Consider the following 21,428-nt stretch of genomic DNA (forward strand, 5'->3'; position numbering starts at 1 on the left):
TGTTCACCATTGCATCCCCAGCCTTCAGCACCACATGAGACAGACACACAGTCGGAATTCAATATGTGTTTGCTGACTGAATGAATAACTGCATGAATAAGTGACTAATTTGTGTCACTTCCAGCAGGTCCCTTCCCCTCTCTGGGTCTCAATGTCCTCATTGGTGAAATGAGGAGATGGGATAGGATGAGTTGTGAGGGTCTTTCTATCACTGAGTTTGATGGCTAGTTCCTCATCTAGAACTATGACGTCTATGGGCTAATTTTGGCGGAGATCTTTAATCTCTTCCAGTGGGAGATGTTAGTGAATAAAAATCACTTATTATGTGTGGAATTGATGCAAAACAAGTTTATTTTCTATTTTATGAGACAAGCACAGCCCTATGCAGAAAGGAATAAGATGAAGACCAAAATAAAGGCACCTCAGATGATGTAGAGAAATGACAAGCCTAGCAAATGCTATGAATCACATTGTCAGGTTTTATTAAAAATTTTATTCATTAACTGGCTTGTCCTGGGTCCAACCTAATTCTTTTCTATTAAAAAGAGAGGATATGCTGAAAATATGTTCAGTGCAGAGTCCTGTATAGGGTACCATGAAAATGAAGTTTGTCTGGAAAATAGCATTTGCCACAACCAACATGGGGAAGCCAATCTAAGAAGTAGGCAGTTTGTGTCAGCTAAGAATGCAAGCAGGTTAGATCATTAATCCCAACAAATAAAGTAAAACTAAAAAAGAGAGAGAAATACAAGCAGGTAATCTCAGATGTCTAGCCACTAGAATCACAAGGGAATGGATTTCTCTTGATTAAGTTCCCCAAACTGTGAAATGGCAGCCCTAGCCAAGGAATTCATGGCCCCATCTCTCTCTCTCTCTCTCTCTCTCTCTCTCTCTCTCTATATATATATATATATATATATATATATATATATATATATATATATATATGTGTGTGTGTGTGTGTGTGTGTGTGTGTGTGTGTGTGTGTGTACTTAGAACATATATGTGGAAAAAAATTCTGGATCACTTATTAGCAAGTTTTCAATAAATACTAGCTGTTAAAAAAAAGTAGATAGAGATTTTGATTTATAGATATATAGGCAAGTGGTTTGGAGGAGAGAGCAAGGACTCATAAACTCCTGACAGGCTAGGCTTTGAGCTCACTCCAACCAGAATTATTGTATTTAGGGAGCTAGAGAAGGGAATGACTAGAGAACTCCAAAAGAATGAAATGGTCTATAGTCTCAGCTGGAGATCACGTGGTATATTGAGTAGGTATGTGGCAAAAATACAAAGTATATTTACGTTCATTCAGTACAGCCTCCTCTTGCCAATTATTCTGTGAATTTTTGACCGTTAGAAAAGCATTCCTTCAGGTAACCTCTTTAGAAAATACAAACATACTTGGTCAAGTTAATATACTGACCTCTCCAATATTTAAAGGTTGGAGTCTGACAGCCCGGATGTGATTCCAAGCTATGCTACTTCCTAACTGTGAGATCATGGACAATTAACTTAACCTTGTTGTCTTAGTTTCTTCAGCCTGATACAACAAAATACTGTAAACTGGTTAGCTTCTAAACAATAGGAAGTGATTTTTCACAAATCTGGACACTGGAAGTCCAATAGCAGCATGCCCAGATGGTTGGGTTCTAGTAAAGTTCTGCATTCTGTCTCACAGAAAATGTCTTCTTGATATGTCCTCACTAAGAGTCAACTAAGCTCTCTAGGGTCTCTTTTAGAAGAGCACTTAACTCAGTCTTTGTGGACTTGACCCATGGGGGTTAGAATTTCAACACTTAGATTTGGTTGGGAAAACGGAAATATGTATTACATGATATAACACTCTTTAGTCTCAGTTTTCTAATGAAAAGTATATAAGTATTAACGATTAATAGTGGCCATAAACAAAAATTTTCAGAAAGCTGTTGTTTTCCCAGCGGCTCAGTGGGACATAGTGGCATGAAGGAATGGGTCTTTTGTTAGGAAAGCTTCCAAGATAGGTAACTCATAATAGCAATACAAGCATGGTACTTACTTTGTGTTGGATAACACTCTTAGCACTTTCTAGACTTTGGCTCCTTTAATCTTTTAACATTCCTGGCCTTACATAAGAAGAAACAGAGACATGGAGCTTGAAGAGCTTGCTCAAGCACACACAGGTAGATGGTGACAAAGTCATCCTCTCCTCTCCTTTTCTTGCATAGCCAACTTTCTACACTGCCAATCTGGCCACAGAGTCTGTGGTCCATGATCCTAACTTCTACACTGTACTACCTCTCGGTTTTAACAGTGGCTAAGCACTGGAATTCTCAGAAGTTTCTGTGAAGGTGATAGGAAGGAGAAACAAATGTCTATAGGCAAGGGTATTTCTAGACACCACTCTGTTTCATCAAAATTAGCCCAAAAGAGTAGTCGTGCTGACTTTGAGAAAACAGGGGGAGATATGGGAGGAAAGAGTTGACTTGTCAAAATGCCATTTTATCAAGAGTACTCCATGTTCTTTTCTGATTGTAAAACATCTTGAGACCTCTGTTTGGTTCCCAGAAAACCCTTAATTTCCCTCTCATAGCTGAGAAACTCTGAAAATTAAAAATTATGGAGAATAATTAAAGTAAATGTTGATTCATGTTGAAGGCCAGGGGTTATGCTGAGAGACTTGTAGAAGAAATGGAGACAGCATATTCTAAAATAAATAGAACATCATGAAAATACCAAGAGTTCATAATTACAGTGAGTCACCATGTATCAACCCATGACAGTTGCGAGAAGCAAGGACTTACCTTGAAGAGTGAAGTTTGGCCAAAGAAATTGAACAAGATGGTTGGTAAGTTGCTAAGAGGAATTCTTTCCCTCAATGATTTAGGTAAATAAATGGAAGCCAAAACCTTTCCCAAAGGGATGTCACCTAGGAAAATCTGCCAAGGAAAACCAGGACAAAGAAAAGTGGGTCATTACTTATCAATGTAGGTCCATCCCCCCTCCTACCCAAGTCCCAGCCTCAGTTGGGGAGTTACATGTGGGGGGCTGAAGGGTGGAGACTGGATCCATGAGCTGTACTCAACCTTTTACACACACCTACTCAAACACGCATGCACAATCACATAAGCACATACATATACATGCATACTGACACACAAAATGATAGTCACAGGCTAAGTTACACACACACACACACACACACACACTCTTACTTAATAATCCTATGTCTGACTTTCTCTGTCTTTCCTCTGCTTTCACTTGGGTATTCAGAGAAGTGGAAAGGGGGATGACTAAATAGGTGATTTTCCATGAGTTTCAGAAATGAAGACAAGTCTCCTAAAGTAGGCTATTTTCTCCCAGATAGCTCTGAGAGAGGGGAAAATAATACAATGGCTTTAGGTACTTACCTCATAGTTTATTGAGTAATGCTTTTGTTAAAAAGTGGGGCAGGAAAGCAAGGCATTAGACCTTAGTACTTCAGTTAGTGACTCACTAGTAGAAGAACTTGCTGATATTATTGGCATACCTGATGAGTACTGGAACATTTCTGAGAGTGAAAGGGGGTTTACTAATGATTATTCTGGGGTCATAGTTGTAAACTTGGATTCTCTGGGTGAAACAAGGCATATATGAACTACCTTACATGTCTTCTTTCTTTTGTTTCTATTTACTTATTATTTTGAGGAGAGCATTACTCAGCTCTGGATATTGGCGGTGGGGGATTGAATATGGGACCTTTTGCTTCTAAGTCTAGTATGCTATGAGATGAAAACATAATATTTCAAAAAGTGATTTGTAGGTCAGAGAGATAACTCAGCAGTAGAGCACAGGACTTGTTAATGTTCTAGGTTTAGAAATAACTAGTCCTCTGACCACTCCCCTCCTCCTCTCTTTAAAATCCAACACACACACACACACACACACACACACACACATACATGCAAATGCATCTTTAGAAAATGACCTGTAGCTCAAAAAGTCGTATGACTGTCTTACTGGTACAAATGAACTCTGCCAAGGCAATTAAGTATCATGGAAAGTTATGATTTAATCACTATAAGAACAGTTTGGAACCAAGAATATGATTAGGGGTGGTAAACTGAATTTCAACCAAAGTTTATGAAAAAAAAAACATGTATCCAAAGTGCCACAGCAGGTCAATATCTGCTTCCAATATAACTGGAGGACTCCTAATGGATTTGGCTCTCCTGTAAATCATAACAATATAATATAGCCATGACTTGAAGGCACTGGAACATGAACAAAAGCAGGCAGAGGAGAGTGGGCACTTCAACAAAGGTAAGATCACAAGATGAATTAGCTGCTCCTGCAACATTTAGCCTAGTGGCAGGCTAAAATAAATGCTGTGAGGAAGACTGAAAATTCTAATAGCAAATCGGCACTCGTGTCCTGATACACAGAAACAAAGGTCAAGGTAGCTACTGCTTTGCAAAGTTGGGGAGAATCCTGGAAAGAAGGGTGCTAGAGAGAGGGACCCAAAATTCCAGGTATAAGCCCTACCTGATGTTTGAATCATTGTATGCGCAGGATAGACTCCAACTAAGAATAACGGAGCTTACCTGATACGGGAGCTACCATCTAAAGGGTGGAACTTCCAGTTTGATTTCAGCCAAGTTAATTGCCTTTTATCACAAACACCAATAGTCTTCACAAGAGTATAATATGATCCAGAATCTCCATACCACAGTCAGAATACCCAGATCATAATCCCCAATGGCACAGTATGTGAAGAAAGAACAAATGTGACCCATTTCCAAATGAGGAAAAAAAAAAAAAAAGATCAACCTTGAGATTACCAGGACTTAGTGCACAAAATTTTGAAGATTTTCATTCAGATACACAGAGAAACACACCACAGCAGCAGAGCTGCTCCCCCCCCACAGTCATGTGACATTTCCATGTGGTGTCAGGGCTCAAACCTAGGCGTCACACATGGTAAGGCTGACACCTTACCGGTTTTGCTATCTCTTTGATCTCTGCACAAAGGCTTTAATATAGCTGGCATAACTATTGAAAATTGGAAAGAAAATATGTCTGACTTAATACAAAGAAGATATACAGGGAAATAGAAGTAGGTAGAGTTGATAATAACATGAAGATGGCAGAGGTTAATAAATTTGAATAGAAATTAATAAAAATGATGCTCTCAGAAGAACAGTCCAAAGTAATCAGAAGCACGGGCAGTTTCAGGGGTCTATGGAGTGGCATAAAAAACTTCCTGGATCTGTAATTAGAGTCCCAAAAGGAGACAAGAAAGAATAGAGAAGAATTCACATGTGAAGAAAGAATGGTGAAAATCTTCCCAGATTTGATAAAATATAAAAATTTACAGACTCAAGAAGCTCAGCAAACCTCAAACAGGATAAACACAAAGAAAAATATGCCTAGGTTCATAATAGTCAAAACTTCAATAAAAATGATAGCAATCAGAGAAAAATGACACTTTATATAACGAGAATCAAAAACTCCAATGGTTACTGATTACTGATTTCTTTTTAGAAAATCTGGAGGCCAAAAGTGAGTGGAACAGGCATGAGAAGGTGGCACACCTGGTAGAGTGGACATTGTACCATGTGTGAGAACCAGGGTTCAAGTGCCTGGTAGCCACTTGAAAGGAAGGAGAGAGAGAGAGCAAGGGGGGGGGAGAGAGAGAGAGAATCTAAAATGTTGGGGAAAGAGGAATCTCTAACAATTCAGAATTATATTATAAATAAAAAATAATCATAATGAATAAGAATAAAGACATTTCCAGATAAATGACAACCAAGAAAATTCACACAGGGCCAGGTGGTGGCACACCTGGTTGAGTGCACAGGTTACCATGGCCCACCTGCAGGGGAGAAGTTTCACAAGTGGTTAAACAGTGCCACAGGTCTCTTGGACTCCTCTCTCTCTCTCCCCTAATCTCACCCTATCCTCTCAATTTCCCTGTCTCTATCCAAAATAGATAAATAAATAATAAATAAATAAAATTCACACAAGTTGAAGGGAAATGTTACTATTGATATCTGCTTATAGCACCATCAGTTTTCTTCTAAGAATTTTAAGATTTTAGCTGAAGTTTTAACTCTAAGTTTTGTACCACTTTCAGTTAATATTTGTATATGATAATGAGGCAGGGCTTCAATTTCTTTTTATTTTATTTTATTTATTTAGTATTAGATAGAGGAAGAGAGAAATTGAGGAGGGGGGAGATATATAGAGAGATAGACAGACCCTGCAGCCCTGCTTCACCATTCAGGAAGCTTTCCCCCTCCAGGTGGGGACCAGGGGCTTGAACCCAGGTCCTTGCACACTGCAGTGTGTGCATTTAACCACGTGCACTGCTGCCTAGCCCTAGAAATATTAATATTAAATAGACACAATGCTGACCTTCAGGAAGTGTTGGTATGCATGAGACCCCTTCTGTTTCATTTGGTTTAAATCCCCCCTGCTTAACACTATTCTATTTACATAACCACTGCATTCTATTTACATAACCACTGTTAACAAGCACCACCCTCCCTCCAGGGCATTGGTGGTTCAGTGATAGGATTCTCGCCTGCTCCGCCCCCTCCTTGTCACACTCTGATTTTCACCAGTCACTTTTCTCTCCACCCTCTCTATGTCACATCCTGTTTCCACCCTACTTGGCAAGTATATATAAAGATAGCATTGTGAGTTTTAGGGTACCTTGAGTTTAGCTTAGCTCAGTTTAGATTGTGCTGCGTCCTGCATGAATAAAGAGATACTGCCTACAGCTCAACCATGAGTCCCTGGTCGTCTGTTACCCGCCCGTGAAGCCAGCCTGGCGAAAACAACATAGCCCGGCGAAAACAACAAGGAAGAGGTGCAGAGATGCACTTTTATACTTAAAGTGATAAATATTTAGGCAAGAGCTGGCCAAATAGCTCACCTGGACAGTACTGCTCTGCCATGTGTTCAACTCAGGTTGGAGTTGGGCTCCCACCACATGAATGAAGCGCCTTTGCTGTAGTCTCCTCTCCTGCCACCCCTCCCCCTCTTCCAGTGCCTCACACATGCATGATTTCACCACACCTGGGCTACTTTATTTCATTCTGACAAAGAAACTCACAGAGAGATGCCAGTACACCATAGCTGTCCTAGTGCCATGACACCCCCAGGTGGTTCCAGGGCTGCACTTACGGCAAGACAGGCACCCTACCCTGTGAGCTATTCCTCCAGCCCCAAAGAGGATTTTATCCATTGTGATAAGTGGGTTATGATTAGATTTAGTGTTAGGAAGTAGAGCAACACAAATGTCTGTTAACTTAATAGCAGAGTCTACACCAAACAGACTGAGGAGGTTAAAGAGAAAAATAGAACATTCGATAACTAGAATTAGAGATTTTAATACCCATCAAGAAATGACTGAAGAACATTTTCAACCAGTTTGAGACTTAGTGGATATTTCTAGAATAATATGTCCAACTATGATAGAATATGTCATTTTCTCAAGTGTACACAAAACACTGAGTTTTTCAAGTGTGGGAAATACCAATGCTGATAATAAAGTAAAACATGAAACAAGTCTTGATTAAATAAAATAGACTGACTGGAATGACGGAATCAAGATCAAACAAACAACAACAAACAAACAAACAAATAACAAACATTACCTAACTACCACCTTACACCAGTGAGAATGACCTACCGCAAAAAGCGGAAGCAACAATTGGCAAATAGGTGGGCTAAAAGGAACTCTGTTTAATTTGGTTTTTTTATTAGTGATTCATAAAATTGTAAGATAATATGCAGTATAATTCCATTCGATACTGTTCCCACCACCAGAGTCCTGTGTCCCCATTCCCTCCATTGAAAACTACAGTAGTTCTCCCAAGGCCACTGATATGGGCTGATTCTATAACTATCCATCTTTATCTTTATCCCTATCTCTATCGCTATCTCTATCTCTCCATATCTGTATCTAATCTTCCCGCATTTTTTCAGTAGTCCTGCCTTCACTTTCTAAGTTACCGCTACACTTATCACAACTTTTGAGTGTCTTTCCTTTTTTTTGTTTTGTCTGTCAGCTAAGACAACAGTGCCTGGTTTCCTTTGGTTTTTTTCCAGATTTGCTTCCCTTTCATTACTGGTATAAAAACACACTTTGATTTGATTCAAGTGCATGTAACCCTCCTATCTCTTCTTGCTCTTCCCACTGTTGGTGGAAATGCAAACTGGTGTAGCCTCTATGGAAAACAGTGTGGAGAATCCCTGAACAAATAAAAATGGAAATAACTTATCATCTAGAAAAATGATTCCTATCCAAAGGACATGAAAAGAAAATGTTCATATCCAAAAGATACGAAAATATTAATTAAAAAGGACATTTGCACTTCTATGTTCATAGCCGCATTATTCACAGTATAAAATATATAGCTCTACCTAAATGCCTATTGACAGATAGAATATATATTCAAAGTATTACTACTACTCTGCAAATGACAAAGATGCTATTGTATTATTTGGGACAAAATAGATGGAACTGGAGGTAATTCCACTGGGTGAAATAAGTAAGGAGGTAAAAGACAGCTACAGACAGTTTCACTCATATGTGTAATAAAGAGAAAATTGAACAAAGCAGAACTTGGACTAGATTTGGTACATTGCACCAAAGTAAAGGACTCTGGGGCAGGGGGAGTATTCAGGTCTTGGAACCTGATGGCAAAGGAGGACCTAGGTGGTGGGTAAAACTTGGATACCTGAGGCCCTAGGTTCAATTGGTAGCACCAACATATGACAGAGAAATGCAAATAAAGGCAACAATGAGATACCACTTTACCCTTCTGAGAATACCATACATCAGAAATAACAGTGACAACAAATGCTGGAGAGGTGGTTGGGGCAAAGTAACCATCCTGCACTGCTCGTGGGAATGTAATTTGGTTCAGCCCTTATGGAGAGCAGTCTGGAGAACTTTCAGAAGACTAAAAATTGACCTGTCCTATAACTGAAATTCTTCTCATGGGAATATACCCTAAGGAAACAAACACACCCTTCCAAAAAGATCTGTGTATACTTATGTTCATAGCAGCACAATTTGTAATAGCTAAAACCTGGATGAGTGACGAGTAAGTTGTGGCCAGTATAGAAAATGGAATACTACTCAGCTATTAAAAATAGTGAATTCACCTTATTCACCTCATTTTGGATGAAGTTTGAAGAAATCATGTTAAGTAAGATCAGCCAGAAAGAGATGGGTGAATATGGGATCATCTCATTCATGGAAAGAAGTTGAAAAATAAGGACAGAAGGGAAAACACAAAGTAGAACTAGGACTGGACTTGGTGTATTGCACCAAAGTTAAGAACTCTGGGGTGGGGGTGTGGTGTTCAGGTCCTGGAACATGATGCTGGAGGAGGACCCAGGTAGGTGGTTAGAATGTTTTGCAGAAAAGCTGAATAAGGGCAAGAGAGTAGCAAACTTTAACGACGACTATTTAGTCACTATCAGGCCACCCCTTCAACTGGGGCCCTATTCGGGGAGTCCTGAGATTCCCAAACAGACATGATGGGCCTAGACCTCGAATAAAACTCTCTCTCCATTGTTACCAGTCATCTATATCAGGAACAACAAAACAGACCCCTTTGTGGACCCCCATAGGACCTTGCCCTCAACTTGGACCAACAACGGTAGAGAATGTTCCATTCTCTGAAGGGAGGCTGGACAACATATTCTATGCTACACCTGAGGAAGATAGGTCCTAATATTGGGGCAGCTTGGAATCTTCCTGCTGATGACCACAGAATATGAGGTCGGATCTACAGGGATGCAGAGGTCCTAAGGATAGGATCCTAAGCTGACTATGGGTCCCAGATTAGATCAAACTTATGAGATTTACAGTCAACAATATTTATATATATTTTCCCATATTTGGGAGCTATTCTCTTCCCTGATCCAGCTTTCTGGTTCTTTTTCCAGCCATGACATCATCTCCCCAGACAATAACTAGGATCCACCTGCATATCAGATTCCAGGCTCAGGGAAAAAAAAATTAGTATAGCCACAGGCTCTTTGTAATTCAACTAAATATGCCTATTAGCTATCTACAGAACGGAGATTCCCTCCCCCCCCCCCCAACTCATCATCTGCACTACTCTAGCCTTTAGGTTCATGATTAGTCAACAACTTGTTTGGCTTTATATGTTAACTCTCTTTTTAGCTACGACGTTTCAGATGCTAGCAGGATGCCGACCAAACTTCCCTGGGCAGATGACCCCACCAATGTGTCCTGGTGCTCCACTTCTCCAGACCCCACCCTACTAGGGAAAGAGAGAGACAGGCTGGGAGTATGGATCGGCATGTCAACGCCCATGTTCATTGAGGAAGCAATTACAGAAGCCAGACCTTCCACCTTCTGCATCCCACAATGACCTTGGATGCATACTCCCAGAGGGATAAAGAACAGGAAAGCTATCAGGGAAGGGAATGGGATAGAGAGCTGGTGGTGGGAATTGTGTGGAGTTGTACCCCTCTTATCCTATGGCTTTGTTAATGTCTCCTTTTTATAAATAAATAAATTAATTAATTGAAAAAAAGATCCAAGGTTCAATCCCCAGCACCACCATAAGCTAGAGCTAAGCAGTGCTTGGCTGTCTCTCTGAATCTTTATCTATATTTATATAATTGAAATATTTAAAGAAAAAAAGGATCTGGGTTCAAGCCCCGGCTCCCCACGTGCAGGGGGGTCGCTTCACAAGTGGTGAAGCAGGTCTGCAGGTGTCTGTATTTCTCTCCTCCTCTCTGTCTTCCCTTCCTCTCTCCATTTCTCTCTGTCCTATCCAACAAAAACAGCAGCTATGACAACAGTAGCAACTACAACAAGGGCAACAAAATGGGAAAAATGGCCTCCAGGAGCAGTGGATTCGTAGTGCAGTCACTGAGCCCCAGCAATAACCCTGGAGGAAAAAAAAACTCAGTTAAAACTTGGGCAGAGGATATGAATAGACACTTCTCCAATGAAGATATGCAGTTGGCAGGGGCTGGGTGGTGGCACATTTGATTGCGCGTACAGTACCATGCACATGGATCCACGTTCAAGGCCCCGGTATATACCTGCAGGGGAAAAGCTTCACAAGTGTTTAAGCAGTGCTGCAGGTGCCTCTCTGCCTCAATCCCTCTCTACCTGCCCTCCTCTCTCAATTTCTCTCTGTCCATATAAATAAATGTGTTTAAACAAGAATATGTAAATGGTCAGTAGGCACATCAAACGATGATTATCTCTTGTTATTAGGAAAATGTAAATAAAAACGATAATGAAGTATAACCTCATAAAGGTGAGGCTGATTATTCTCCAAAGCCCCAAAACAGGTGGACAGGATGTTGAACATAAAGGAACCCTTAAATAGAATGGGAATGTATACCGGCATAGTTATTATGGAAAGCAGTGTGAAGATTCCTTGAAAAAATTAGAAACAGAAGTTCCATTTGATTTAGTTAGCTATACCACTTTTGAGTACTGACCTCTCAAACACAAATATAAAAACACTCATCTGAAAAGATATATGTACTCCCATACTTATTGCAATAGTAAAGCAAACAAACAAAAAACTAGAATCAACCTTACTGCTCACTAAATGATGAATGAATAAAGATGTGGTATATATACAGAATGGCATTTAAAAAAATTTAAATTATTTATTTTCCCTTTTGTTGCCCTTGTTGTTTTATTGTTGTTGTGGTTATTATTATTGTTGTAATTATCAATGTCTTCGTTGTTAGATAGGACAGAGAGAAATGGAGAGAGGAGGAGGAGACAGAAAGGAGGAGAGAAAGATAGACACCAGCAGACCTGCTTCACTACGTGTGAAGCGACTCCCCTGCAGGTGGGAAGCCGGGGGCTTGAACCGGGATCCTTACTCTGTCCTTGGCTTAACCCGCTGCGCTACCACGCATCTCCCCAGAATGGTATTCTATTCAACCATTAAAAAAAAGATGGGATCCTGCCATTTTCAAGAAAATGAATGGATCTATATAGTGACAATGCAATGAGACTTCAATAACTTTTTCAATTTCTTTTCTTAAAATACATTTCTTAATTTGTTTATTTTGGATAGAGACAGAAATTGAGAGGGGGAAACTAAAAGCAGAACCTGATCAAATTGTAAGTAGGGCACCAAAATAAAAACCCAGTGGTGAGGGGTAGACATGTAGCTTCCTGGGCCAGTGGGGGGTGGGAGTGGGTGGGAGGGATGGGTCACAGACCTTTGGTGGTGGGAATGTTGTTTATGTACACTCCTAGCAAAATGTAGACATATAAATCAGTAGTTAATTAATATGAGAGGGGGAAATCAATTGTATGTCTCAAAGTTTCTCAAAAGACAAACTGAATCTTTTTAATATATAGGCTATGTATTTGATATGCGGACACTCTCAAAAGCCTAGACCAAGTAGATTAGAAGCATCCAATAGCACAGCTATATACAAGATACTGGGTACTGTACAGCAAACCATAACAAAGGGACTTTTCAAAGTTAACCCAATTAACAAATAATGTGATGATAATATTGACTATCGATTATCTTTTTGAACCCTAAGACAGCAGGAACCTCACATCTTCACTATAGAGCCCCTACTTCCCCCAGTCCTGGAACCCTTGGATAGGGCCCACTTTCCCGTATGCATCTCCCAATCCAAACCAAATAATATTGCATCCGCCGATCACAACCTAACCAAAGCAACGATTGCCACCTCAACATGCTTCACCTCAGACTGTATCCAGAGACTTCACGTGTGGAATGACAACCCCTCAACTTCATTACTCGGGTGAGACCTTTCCTTTTATAGTACACTCTAATTTCATCTCAGGTAGTTCACTTTCTAACAAAGTCCCATAATCTAGATATACACCAGTTTCTGTGAGAGAGAGCCTATGTGCACACGTATCCATAAACTACTGCAAAATATATACCTGAAAGCAGAAGTACACTAGAGTTTGCAGTGAGTACCTCCCTAACACTTCCTCTCCACTATTCCAAACTTGGGATCCATGATTGCTCAACAAATTGTTTGGCCTCATATGTTAACTCTCTTTTCAATCACCAGGTTCCAGATGCCACCTGGATGCTGGCTAGGCTTCCCTGCATTGAAGACCCCACCAATGTGTCCTGGAGCTCAGCTTCCCCAGAGACACACCTTACTAGGGAAAGAGAGGGGCAGACTGGGAGTATGGACTGACCAGTCAACGCCCATGTTCAGCGGGGAAGCAATTACAGAAGCCAGACCTTCTACCTTCTGCAACCCTCAACGACCCTGGGTCCATGCTCCCAGAGGGATAGAGAATGGGAAAGCTATCATGGGAGGGGGTGGGTTATGGGGATTGGGTGGTGGGAATTGTGTGGAGTTGTACCCCTTCTACCTTATGTTTTTGTTCACTAATCCTTTCTTAAATAAAAAATTAAAAAAAAAGAAATTGAGAGGGGAGGGAGATATAGAGAAGGAGAGACACTTATAGCCCTGCTTCACTGCTCATGAAGCTTTCTTCCTCTCAGCAAGTGGGACTGGGGATTTGAACCTGGGTCCTTGAGCATTGTAATGTGTACACTGAACCAGGTATGTCACCACTCAGCCCCTCATTTTCTAACTTAAAAACACTCCTAGGAGCCAGGTGGTGGCGCACCTGGTTGAGCACTCGAGTTGTAATGCGCAAGGACCCAAGTTCAAGCCCCCTGTCCCCACCTGCAGGGGGAAAGCTTTGTGAGTGGTAAATCAGGATTGCAGATGTCTTTCTGTCTCTTTCTCTCTCCATCTCTCCCTTCTGCTTCATTTCTGACTGTATCTATCCAATAAATAAAGATAATAAAAAATTAAAAAAATAAAAATCACTCCTAAATAATATGTGAATCAAATAAATAGAAAATACTTTGAATTTACCAATCATGAAAATATAAACTATCAAAATTTGTGGATCTTAGTTAAAGTAACCCTTAGAGAGAAATAAATAAATAGCGTTTTTTAAGAAAATGTTGAGGGTTATATAATTTAATTTAATTGTTACTGGATAGAGACACAGAAAATGAGAGGGGGGAGGAGAAAGAGACAGAGAGAGACCTGCAAAACTGCACTTGAGATTACAAAGCTGAAAATATTTATTATTCAACTTTTAGAGAAAATACTTGCTGACCATCCCTGTAAATCTTACAAACATTAAGGAATAATAAGGAACTATTATGAACAACTATTGCCAACAAGCTGGACAAATTAGATGAAATAAATTATTAGAAAAATGATAATTAATCAAAACAGACATAAGATAAATCAGAATATCTGAATGGTTATATATCCATTAACTAAATTGAATTTGCTATCAAAATCCTCCCCACAAAGAATTCCAGACCCAGAGAGTTTCCTAGTGAGTGATATCAAGTGTTTAATGAAGAAATAACTGTAATGTTGCACATTCTTTATGACAATAGAAAAGAGAGCATTCCCCAACTCTATTATTGTTACTGTTTTTGGTATTATTAATACTATTATTTATTTCCACCAGGAATATTGCTGGGGCTAGGTGCTAGCATTACAAATCTATCTCTCCCTTTTTCTATTATACTTGATAGAAATTGAGTGAGGAGGGGAGCTAGAGAGAGAGAGACACAGAGAGATACCTGCAAACCTGCTTCACCACTTCTGAAGCGCCCCCCTACATGTGGGAAGCAGGGGCTTGGACTCTGTTCTTTTCATGTAGTAATATGTGAACTTAACTAGGTGTACCACAGCTTTTATTTTTTATTTTTTATTTCTTTATTATTTTTTTATTACCAGAGCACTGGTCAGCTCTAGCTTATGGTGGTGCGGGGGATTGAACCTGGGGCTATGGAGCCTCAGGCATGAGAGTCTGCTTGCATAACCATTATGCTATCTACCCCCTGCCAAAACTTTTATAAAGCTGGCAAAACCTAATAAAGAAGTCAGAAAAAAAATGTCATGCCAACATCAGCCAGAAACATAAACACAGAATATAAGCAAATTGAAAATAGTAACTTACGAAAATGCTCACAGCATTGTGTTCAGTAGAGTTTCTTCTAGGAAGTAAAGATTGGTTTAACATTCTAAAATTAACATACTTAATATTAGAAGAATAAAAGAGCAAAGCCTAGTGATGGATTTCTTGAGTAAATACTGAAAAAGAATTGATACAGTTCAACAATTGTTCACAATAAACATATTCAGCAAAGTGGAACTGAAGATAACTTCCTCAATCAAGTAAAATACATCTACAAAGCAAAGCAATGAAAACATGACTAACATTAGAGTAATGGCCAAATAGTGGATCTTCTCATAATATCAAAAACTCGAGAAGTATGTCCACTTCAGACTCTTCTAGTCAACATTTTATTGGAAGTACTAACATCAATATGAAGCTCAAAATGGGAATCATGATTCATAAGGAAGACGCAAAACTCTATTATCACATGGCTCTAGCTTTCTGAGAAAGTCCTAAGGTATCTCTAAAACTATTAGACTCAATAGGGGAATATAGCAACTTCATAGGATGCAGAATTTGGAAAACTAGAATATGATGAAGATAGACAGATTGGTACAGTCAGCGACAGAATGCCAAGTATACTTTTTATACTTGCAGAGGATTGGAAAATGAAATGCAAAAACAATTCTATCTGCAATCGCATCAAAAAGGCATCAAGTATGTAGCAATGAATTTAACAAAAGATGTATGACACTCTCCACTTAGAAATGACAAAACATTGCTGAAACAAATTAAATAGACCAAAAGAAATTGAATTAGAAGATTCAATATTTTGAAGAAATTGATTCTCCCAAAATTGATCAATAATTTCAAGTAACTCAATCACAACCCTAGCAAACAAAAAAATTTTTTTTTGCACAAATTGGTAAGGGAATACAAAAAGCTATGAGTAGATACAGAAGATCTAGAATTAGCAGAGTAAACTTGAGGAAGATCAAAACTGAAGGACCGTCTTACCTGACTTCAAAGACTACAGATATTAAGGTTAAAGGCTTGTGAGTGAACAGAAACTGAATCTTATTATTAAGAGGAGACTGTGAAATAAATGGTTTGACTTTACAGCTCAGAAATTCCCATTTGCTTTCTAACCCCGTATTCTGGAAACTCTCTAGTAATTGAAACAGTCATTGATAAATTAATGAATTTATTAAATACATATTTCCTGAATACCTATGTGCCAGACACTGACCAGGACTCTAGAAATATAATAGTTAGCAAGAGAGATCACATGATAGTTCACTTGGTAGAGCATATATCCTGGACAAAGGCCCTGGGTTTGAGTTCTGGTGCCACATGAACAGCGTGAACATCAGCAGCAGCAGAGAGGAATACTCTATGTATGGTAGGCTTTGTGCTTCTTCTGTCCACACCCTAAAGAAACTGGACCAAAAAAGCCTCTCAGTGGTATCACATATGTGAGATCCCAGTGCCGACTATAGGCCTCAGATTAGATTTATAGGAATTACAGTTAACGGTATTTATATATTTTCCCATATTTGGGAGCTGCTCTCTGCCCTGATCCAACTTTCTAGTCCTATTTCCAATTCTGACACCATCTGCCCAGACAATACCTTTAGCCCACCTGCATGTCAACTGTTGGGCTTAGGCAAAAACTAGTAAAGTCATGGGCCCCTTGGAATATACCTAAAATAGACTTCCTAGTTTTTTTCCAAAATGGAGACTCCAAATCTTCATCTGTTATATTCTCACCTTTAGGTTCCTGATTATAAAGCAATTTGTTCTGCTTTATATCTTAATGCTTTTTCAGACACAAAGTTTCAGATGCTACCATGACACCAGCCTGACTTCCCTGGGCAGACGACCTCAACAATGTGTCCTGGAACCCCACCTCTCCAGAGCCCTACCCCACTAGGGAAAGATAGAAACAGGCTGGGGGTATGGATCCACCTGCCAACACTCATGTTCAGTGGAGAAATGCTGGGAAATTGTGCCGATGCAGTCACATCTGCCATGTTGTCCCCTCAGGCTACTGCTAGTTCCCGCGAGAGTTGGGACATTCTCGGAGTGCCTGTTCCGCCATGTTATGCCCTCAGGACATTGTCTATATCCCCCTATATCTGGAGTGCTTTGGTCACTCCTCCCCCCTCCCATTCTCACGAGAGTTATCATCCTATCCTGGAGTGCTATGGTTACTCCTCCCCCTTCCCATTCTCGTGAAAGCTACTCCTATAAAAACCCTTCGTTTTTCGCACCTCGCTCTCTCTTGCCAGTGCTTCACTTCAGTGTTCAGACACAGGAAAGGTTACTGCTTCTTGCATGAGGCGTCCATTTTCGCTACCTCCACGTGGCCCAGCCTGCTTCTCTAGCACCCAACTCTGAGGTGCCAGCGCAAATAAAGATTTGTGTTTCCTCTTCACTCCGGACCACCTCTCTCTCTCATCTCCGCGGCCCGCGCTCAACAACAGAGAAGCAATTACAGAAGCCAAACCTTCTACCTTCTGCACCCCATAATCATCCTGGGTCCATGCTCCCAAAAAGATAAAGAACAGGAAATTTTTGAAGGGAGGGGGTGGAGGAAATTGTGTGGAGTTGTACCCTTCCTGTCCTACAGACTTGTTGATATTTTTATTTTATAAATATATATTTTTTAAAAAGTCAACCTGGAGCAGTAAGGCCTTTTTCAAAAACTCCACATATGGCCCACATATGGCATTGGGTTTCATTACTGCCCCCTGATGGTGCTTACGTGCTTGTGCAAAGGCACTCAGATGCTTTATCCAAGGGGCAATTTGTATTAGTCTTGGCCTACGGGAATTGGGAGGACTCCAACCCCATTTTCAGTTCTGTTCCAAAGCAGCCTAGACGGATGTCCATCTTGGAAGAATCTACTTTGGATCTCTTAGAAAAATCAAGTCTTACTAGGCTCAAGAAGGAAGTAACTGAGTATCTAGATCATTCTACTAAAATGTTTTACTTTTAAAAATATTTTTTTATTTATTTTAATGAGAAAGATACAGAGAGAAACACACATACAGAGAGAGACAGAGAGAGAGAGAGAGATTTGGTTTATGGTAGTTCTGGGGATTGACTTGAGATCTCAGAGCTTCAGGCATGAAAGTCCTTTGCATAAACACTATGCTACCTTCTCTGCCCCTTAAAGTCTTAAGGTCCTAAGTGCAAAATTGCAAGTAAGAAAAAACACACCCTGTTCATAAATATAAATTCCTAGTTTCAAAAGAAAAGTAAACATGAAAACAATGATTCACAAGGATGTATGCACTGCTCTGTTCATACTTGCACTATTTACAATTTCTAAAATTTGGAATTAAGCTAAATGCCCATCAATATATTTCTGGATAAAGAAGTTATGGGACATATATTCAATGAGTAGTGTTCTGCATTTAAAAAGGTGGTAATTGTGTGTAGTTGTACCCTTCTTATCCTATAGTTTTTGCCAGTGTTTCCTTTTTATAAATAAAAATTATAAAAAAGAGAAAAAAGATAATATTGTATCATTGGGAATAAAATGGATGGAACTAGAGATGTTTATGTTAAATGAAATAAGAGGGGGTACTGATGGTGGTACACTCAATAGAGTGCTCATATTACCATGTACAAAGAGCATGGATCAAATCCCTGTTCCCCACATGGAGGAGGGAAGCTTCACAAGTCATGAAGTAGTGCTACAGTAATCTCTTGCCTCACCCACCCTTTCTACCACTCTTGTCTCTCACCTTTATCAATAAGAAAGAAGCAGGGGAAAAAAGGCTGCAGGGATAATCTTCTGGTGAAACAAAACAAAAAATAAAATAAAATAAAATGAGGTTAAAAAAAAGAAAAGGTTAAAAAAAGAAGAGGGAAAGAGGTAACAGATGGTTTCACTCAAATATGGAACACAGGTAACTGAAAGAAATGAATTTAGAAAATATTTAATTTATTTTTATTTAATTGGAGAAAGACAGAGGAGATAGAGAGGGAAAGAGACTGTCTCTCTAGACAGCTGCAGACTTGTGAAGCTTATCCTGCAAGTGGGGTGTGGAGGCTTGAACCTAAGTCTTAGTACATGGTAACATGTGCACTCAGGCAGGTGTGCCATTGCCCAGCTCCCCCCAACTGTCTCTTAACTGTTGTGAGAACTAGGTGACTATGAGGGAGGGGGACAGGACTTAGATAGTGGCTGTGGTGAGTTGTGCACACACATTAGTGGACATAAAAATATACCCATGAAATTTTATAATTTTGTAAACAGCTGTAAAATAATGTATAGTAAAGATTATTATTAGAAAGTAATCCCTAGGGCTGTGGAGACAACATAATGGTTATGCAAAAAGACTCATGCTTGAGGCTCTAAGGTCCCAGGTTTAATCCCCAGCACCACCATAGGCCAGTGCTGATAAGAGAAGAAAAAGGAGGAGGAGGAGGAGGAGACAGAGGAAGAGGAGGAAGAGATGGAGAAGAAGAAGAAGAATGGAAAAAAGAAAAGAAAAAAGGCTTTAAGTGTTAAAAGTGAAGATTTCAACTACTGCTTTGCAAAGTTGGGAGACCAAAGATGCCATAAATTAAGATCTTAAGCAAATTTGACAAGCTTAGTAAGGATGCTAAAATATAAAATTCCTAGGAAAACTATTTTAAAAAATACACTAGATTTTAATAGAAGATAAACCCTGAGATCCCTGGGAAGAAAAGGTTGAGTTTTGCCCTCTGTCCCCTAGTATTTTGAATGTGAAACACCAGGAAGAAAGTCAAAGCATTGCCCTAATGGGTTGGAGAAATGATAACAGAGTCATTTGAACTAAGACAGCTAGCAAGTGTTTTTTAGATTGCTAGTGTCTGTTGGGAATTAATGTCTTTTGAAAGATGAAAAAATGTAGATGGAAAGTAAGTGAGAGGGCAGGGTGGTGGCACACCTGGTTGAGCACATATATTACAATGTGCAAGGACCTGGGTTCAAGTCTCCAGTCCCCACCTGCAGGGGAAAAGCTTCACAAGTGGTGAAGGAGTGTTGCAGGTGTCTCTCTGTCTCTTCCTCTCTATCTCCCCCTTCCTCTCGATTTCTGGCTGTATCTATCCAATAAGCAAATAAAGATTAAAAAAATGAAAAGGAAGTAAGTGAGGAGGCTTGAAGGGAAGTAGAATGTGCTTTCTGAATAAGAAAAGGTAAATGACATGTTTTTTTTTGCATAGTCTATACAGATAGAATAAAGTTGAACAGATATTTAAAAGGGAGAGTGGACAACAAAGCAGGACTAGAGCAAATTCAGGAACCCATTAAATCACCGGTAAGTGCAAACACGTGCGGCTCGTGGGTAGTGAGGAGCCTAAGGAGAAATTAAGAAGCTAGTAACAATCCAACAGATTACCAGTTGAGGCACCATCTCCAATCTGTTTTACTAACAAAAAGACTGCTGAATGGAGGAGAGGACTCCCCTAATGTGCACCAAATGCAACTGTGAGTCTCCATTGCTACTGCCCTCAGAGGCTGGAGCAGGAGGGGGGAGGCCCTGTGCTGACATCTGAGAGCAGAGAACTGACCAGGAAACTCAGAAGAAGATCTATACCTCAGGGGCCTAGCAGTGGGGCTGTATAGTGGGAGCCTTTCCACACTGTTCTTCTAGTGAAAAATTAGTGAATAACTACCTCAGAAACTACATACTATAAAAGGGACTTGTTTAGAAACTCACAGGGCCCAGCAGGGTTGCCCAAGTTGGCAGAGAAGCTGAATTGAGACGGGAGCTATGGATACTTAGGGTGTAGAAATCTCTTTGCATAAACACTGTACTATCTCTCCCAAATTCTGCTTTATCTCTTGATCAGGAGTGAGTAAGCTAAAAAGTTTAAAAGCCCTCAAAATCCCATAGCCTACAGGGAAGAAAAATAACAAAAGAAGCTTTAACAGTCCAGTCACTGTGTTCCAACTCAGGGATTGAAATAATATTGAAACAACCATTAATTTCCACAACTGTGAACTCTTTAAGTACCTTACTTATACACAAGTCAATCCAGACAAGAATGATCAGTACTTTGAAAAGTAGTGAGAGAGGGACCTCATAACATACTATATAGAATAGTTACACAACAAGAAGAAATATTGGAGAAATGAACCAGAACAAGAGTCCAGCTAAAAGCCCCCAAAAGGTTGAATCACAAAATAGTGAGGTCAAAATCCAAACATTAGCTAAGGAAATAGTCCTGTGAGTAAGTAAAGAGTTGGAAAGAATTGCCATCAGAAATGCAGAAACAACAAACGAGACTCTGGAAGAAAACACTAATTATCTCAGAGTTATTAGAGAGCTGAAAGCTGAAATAGCTGAGCTAAGAACACAACTAGCTGAACAAGCTAAAACAGTATCATAACAGGGTATCAAAATAGATGAACTCCAGAAAACAGCAGAGGGGAGAGAGAATAGAATAAATGCAACTGAAGACAGAATTAGCAGGATCAAGGACGAATTAGAGACAACTAAAAATGAAGTAAGAG

At 39.7% G+C, this 21,428-nt stretch overlaps 1 protein-coding gene across 1 annotated transcript in view; it reads right to left on the reverse strand.

Annotated features, from left to right (window-relative positions):
- The window catches only part of ADGRG4 (adhesion G protein-coupled receptor G4), a 167,009-nt gene that overhangs the window by 42,660 nt on the left and 102,921 nt on the right, over positions 1-21,428 (reverse strand). Inside the window, 1 exon segment of the mRNA XM_007534529.3 lies at positions 2,784-2,918. Within this exon segment, the coding sequence (XP_007534591.1) occupies positions 2,784-2,918 (135 nt within the window).

The sequence above is a fragment of the Erinaceus europaeus genome, chromosome X, assembly GCF_950295315.1.
Source record: "Erinaceus europaeus chromosome X, mEriEur2.1, whole genome shotgun sequence".
Taxonomy (NCBI): domain Eukaryota; kingdom Metazoa; phylum Chordata; class Mammalia; order Eulipotyphla; family Erinaceidae; genus Erinaceus; species Erinaceus europaeus.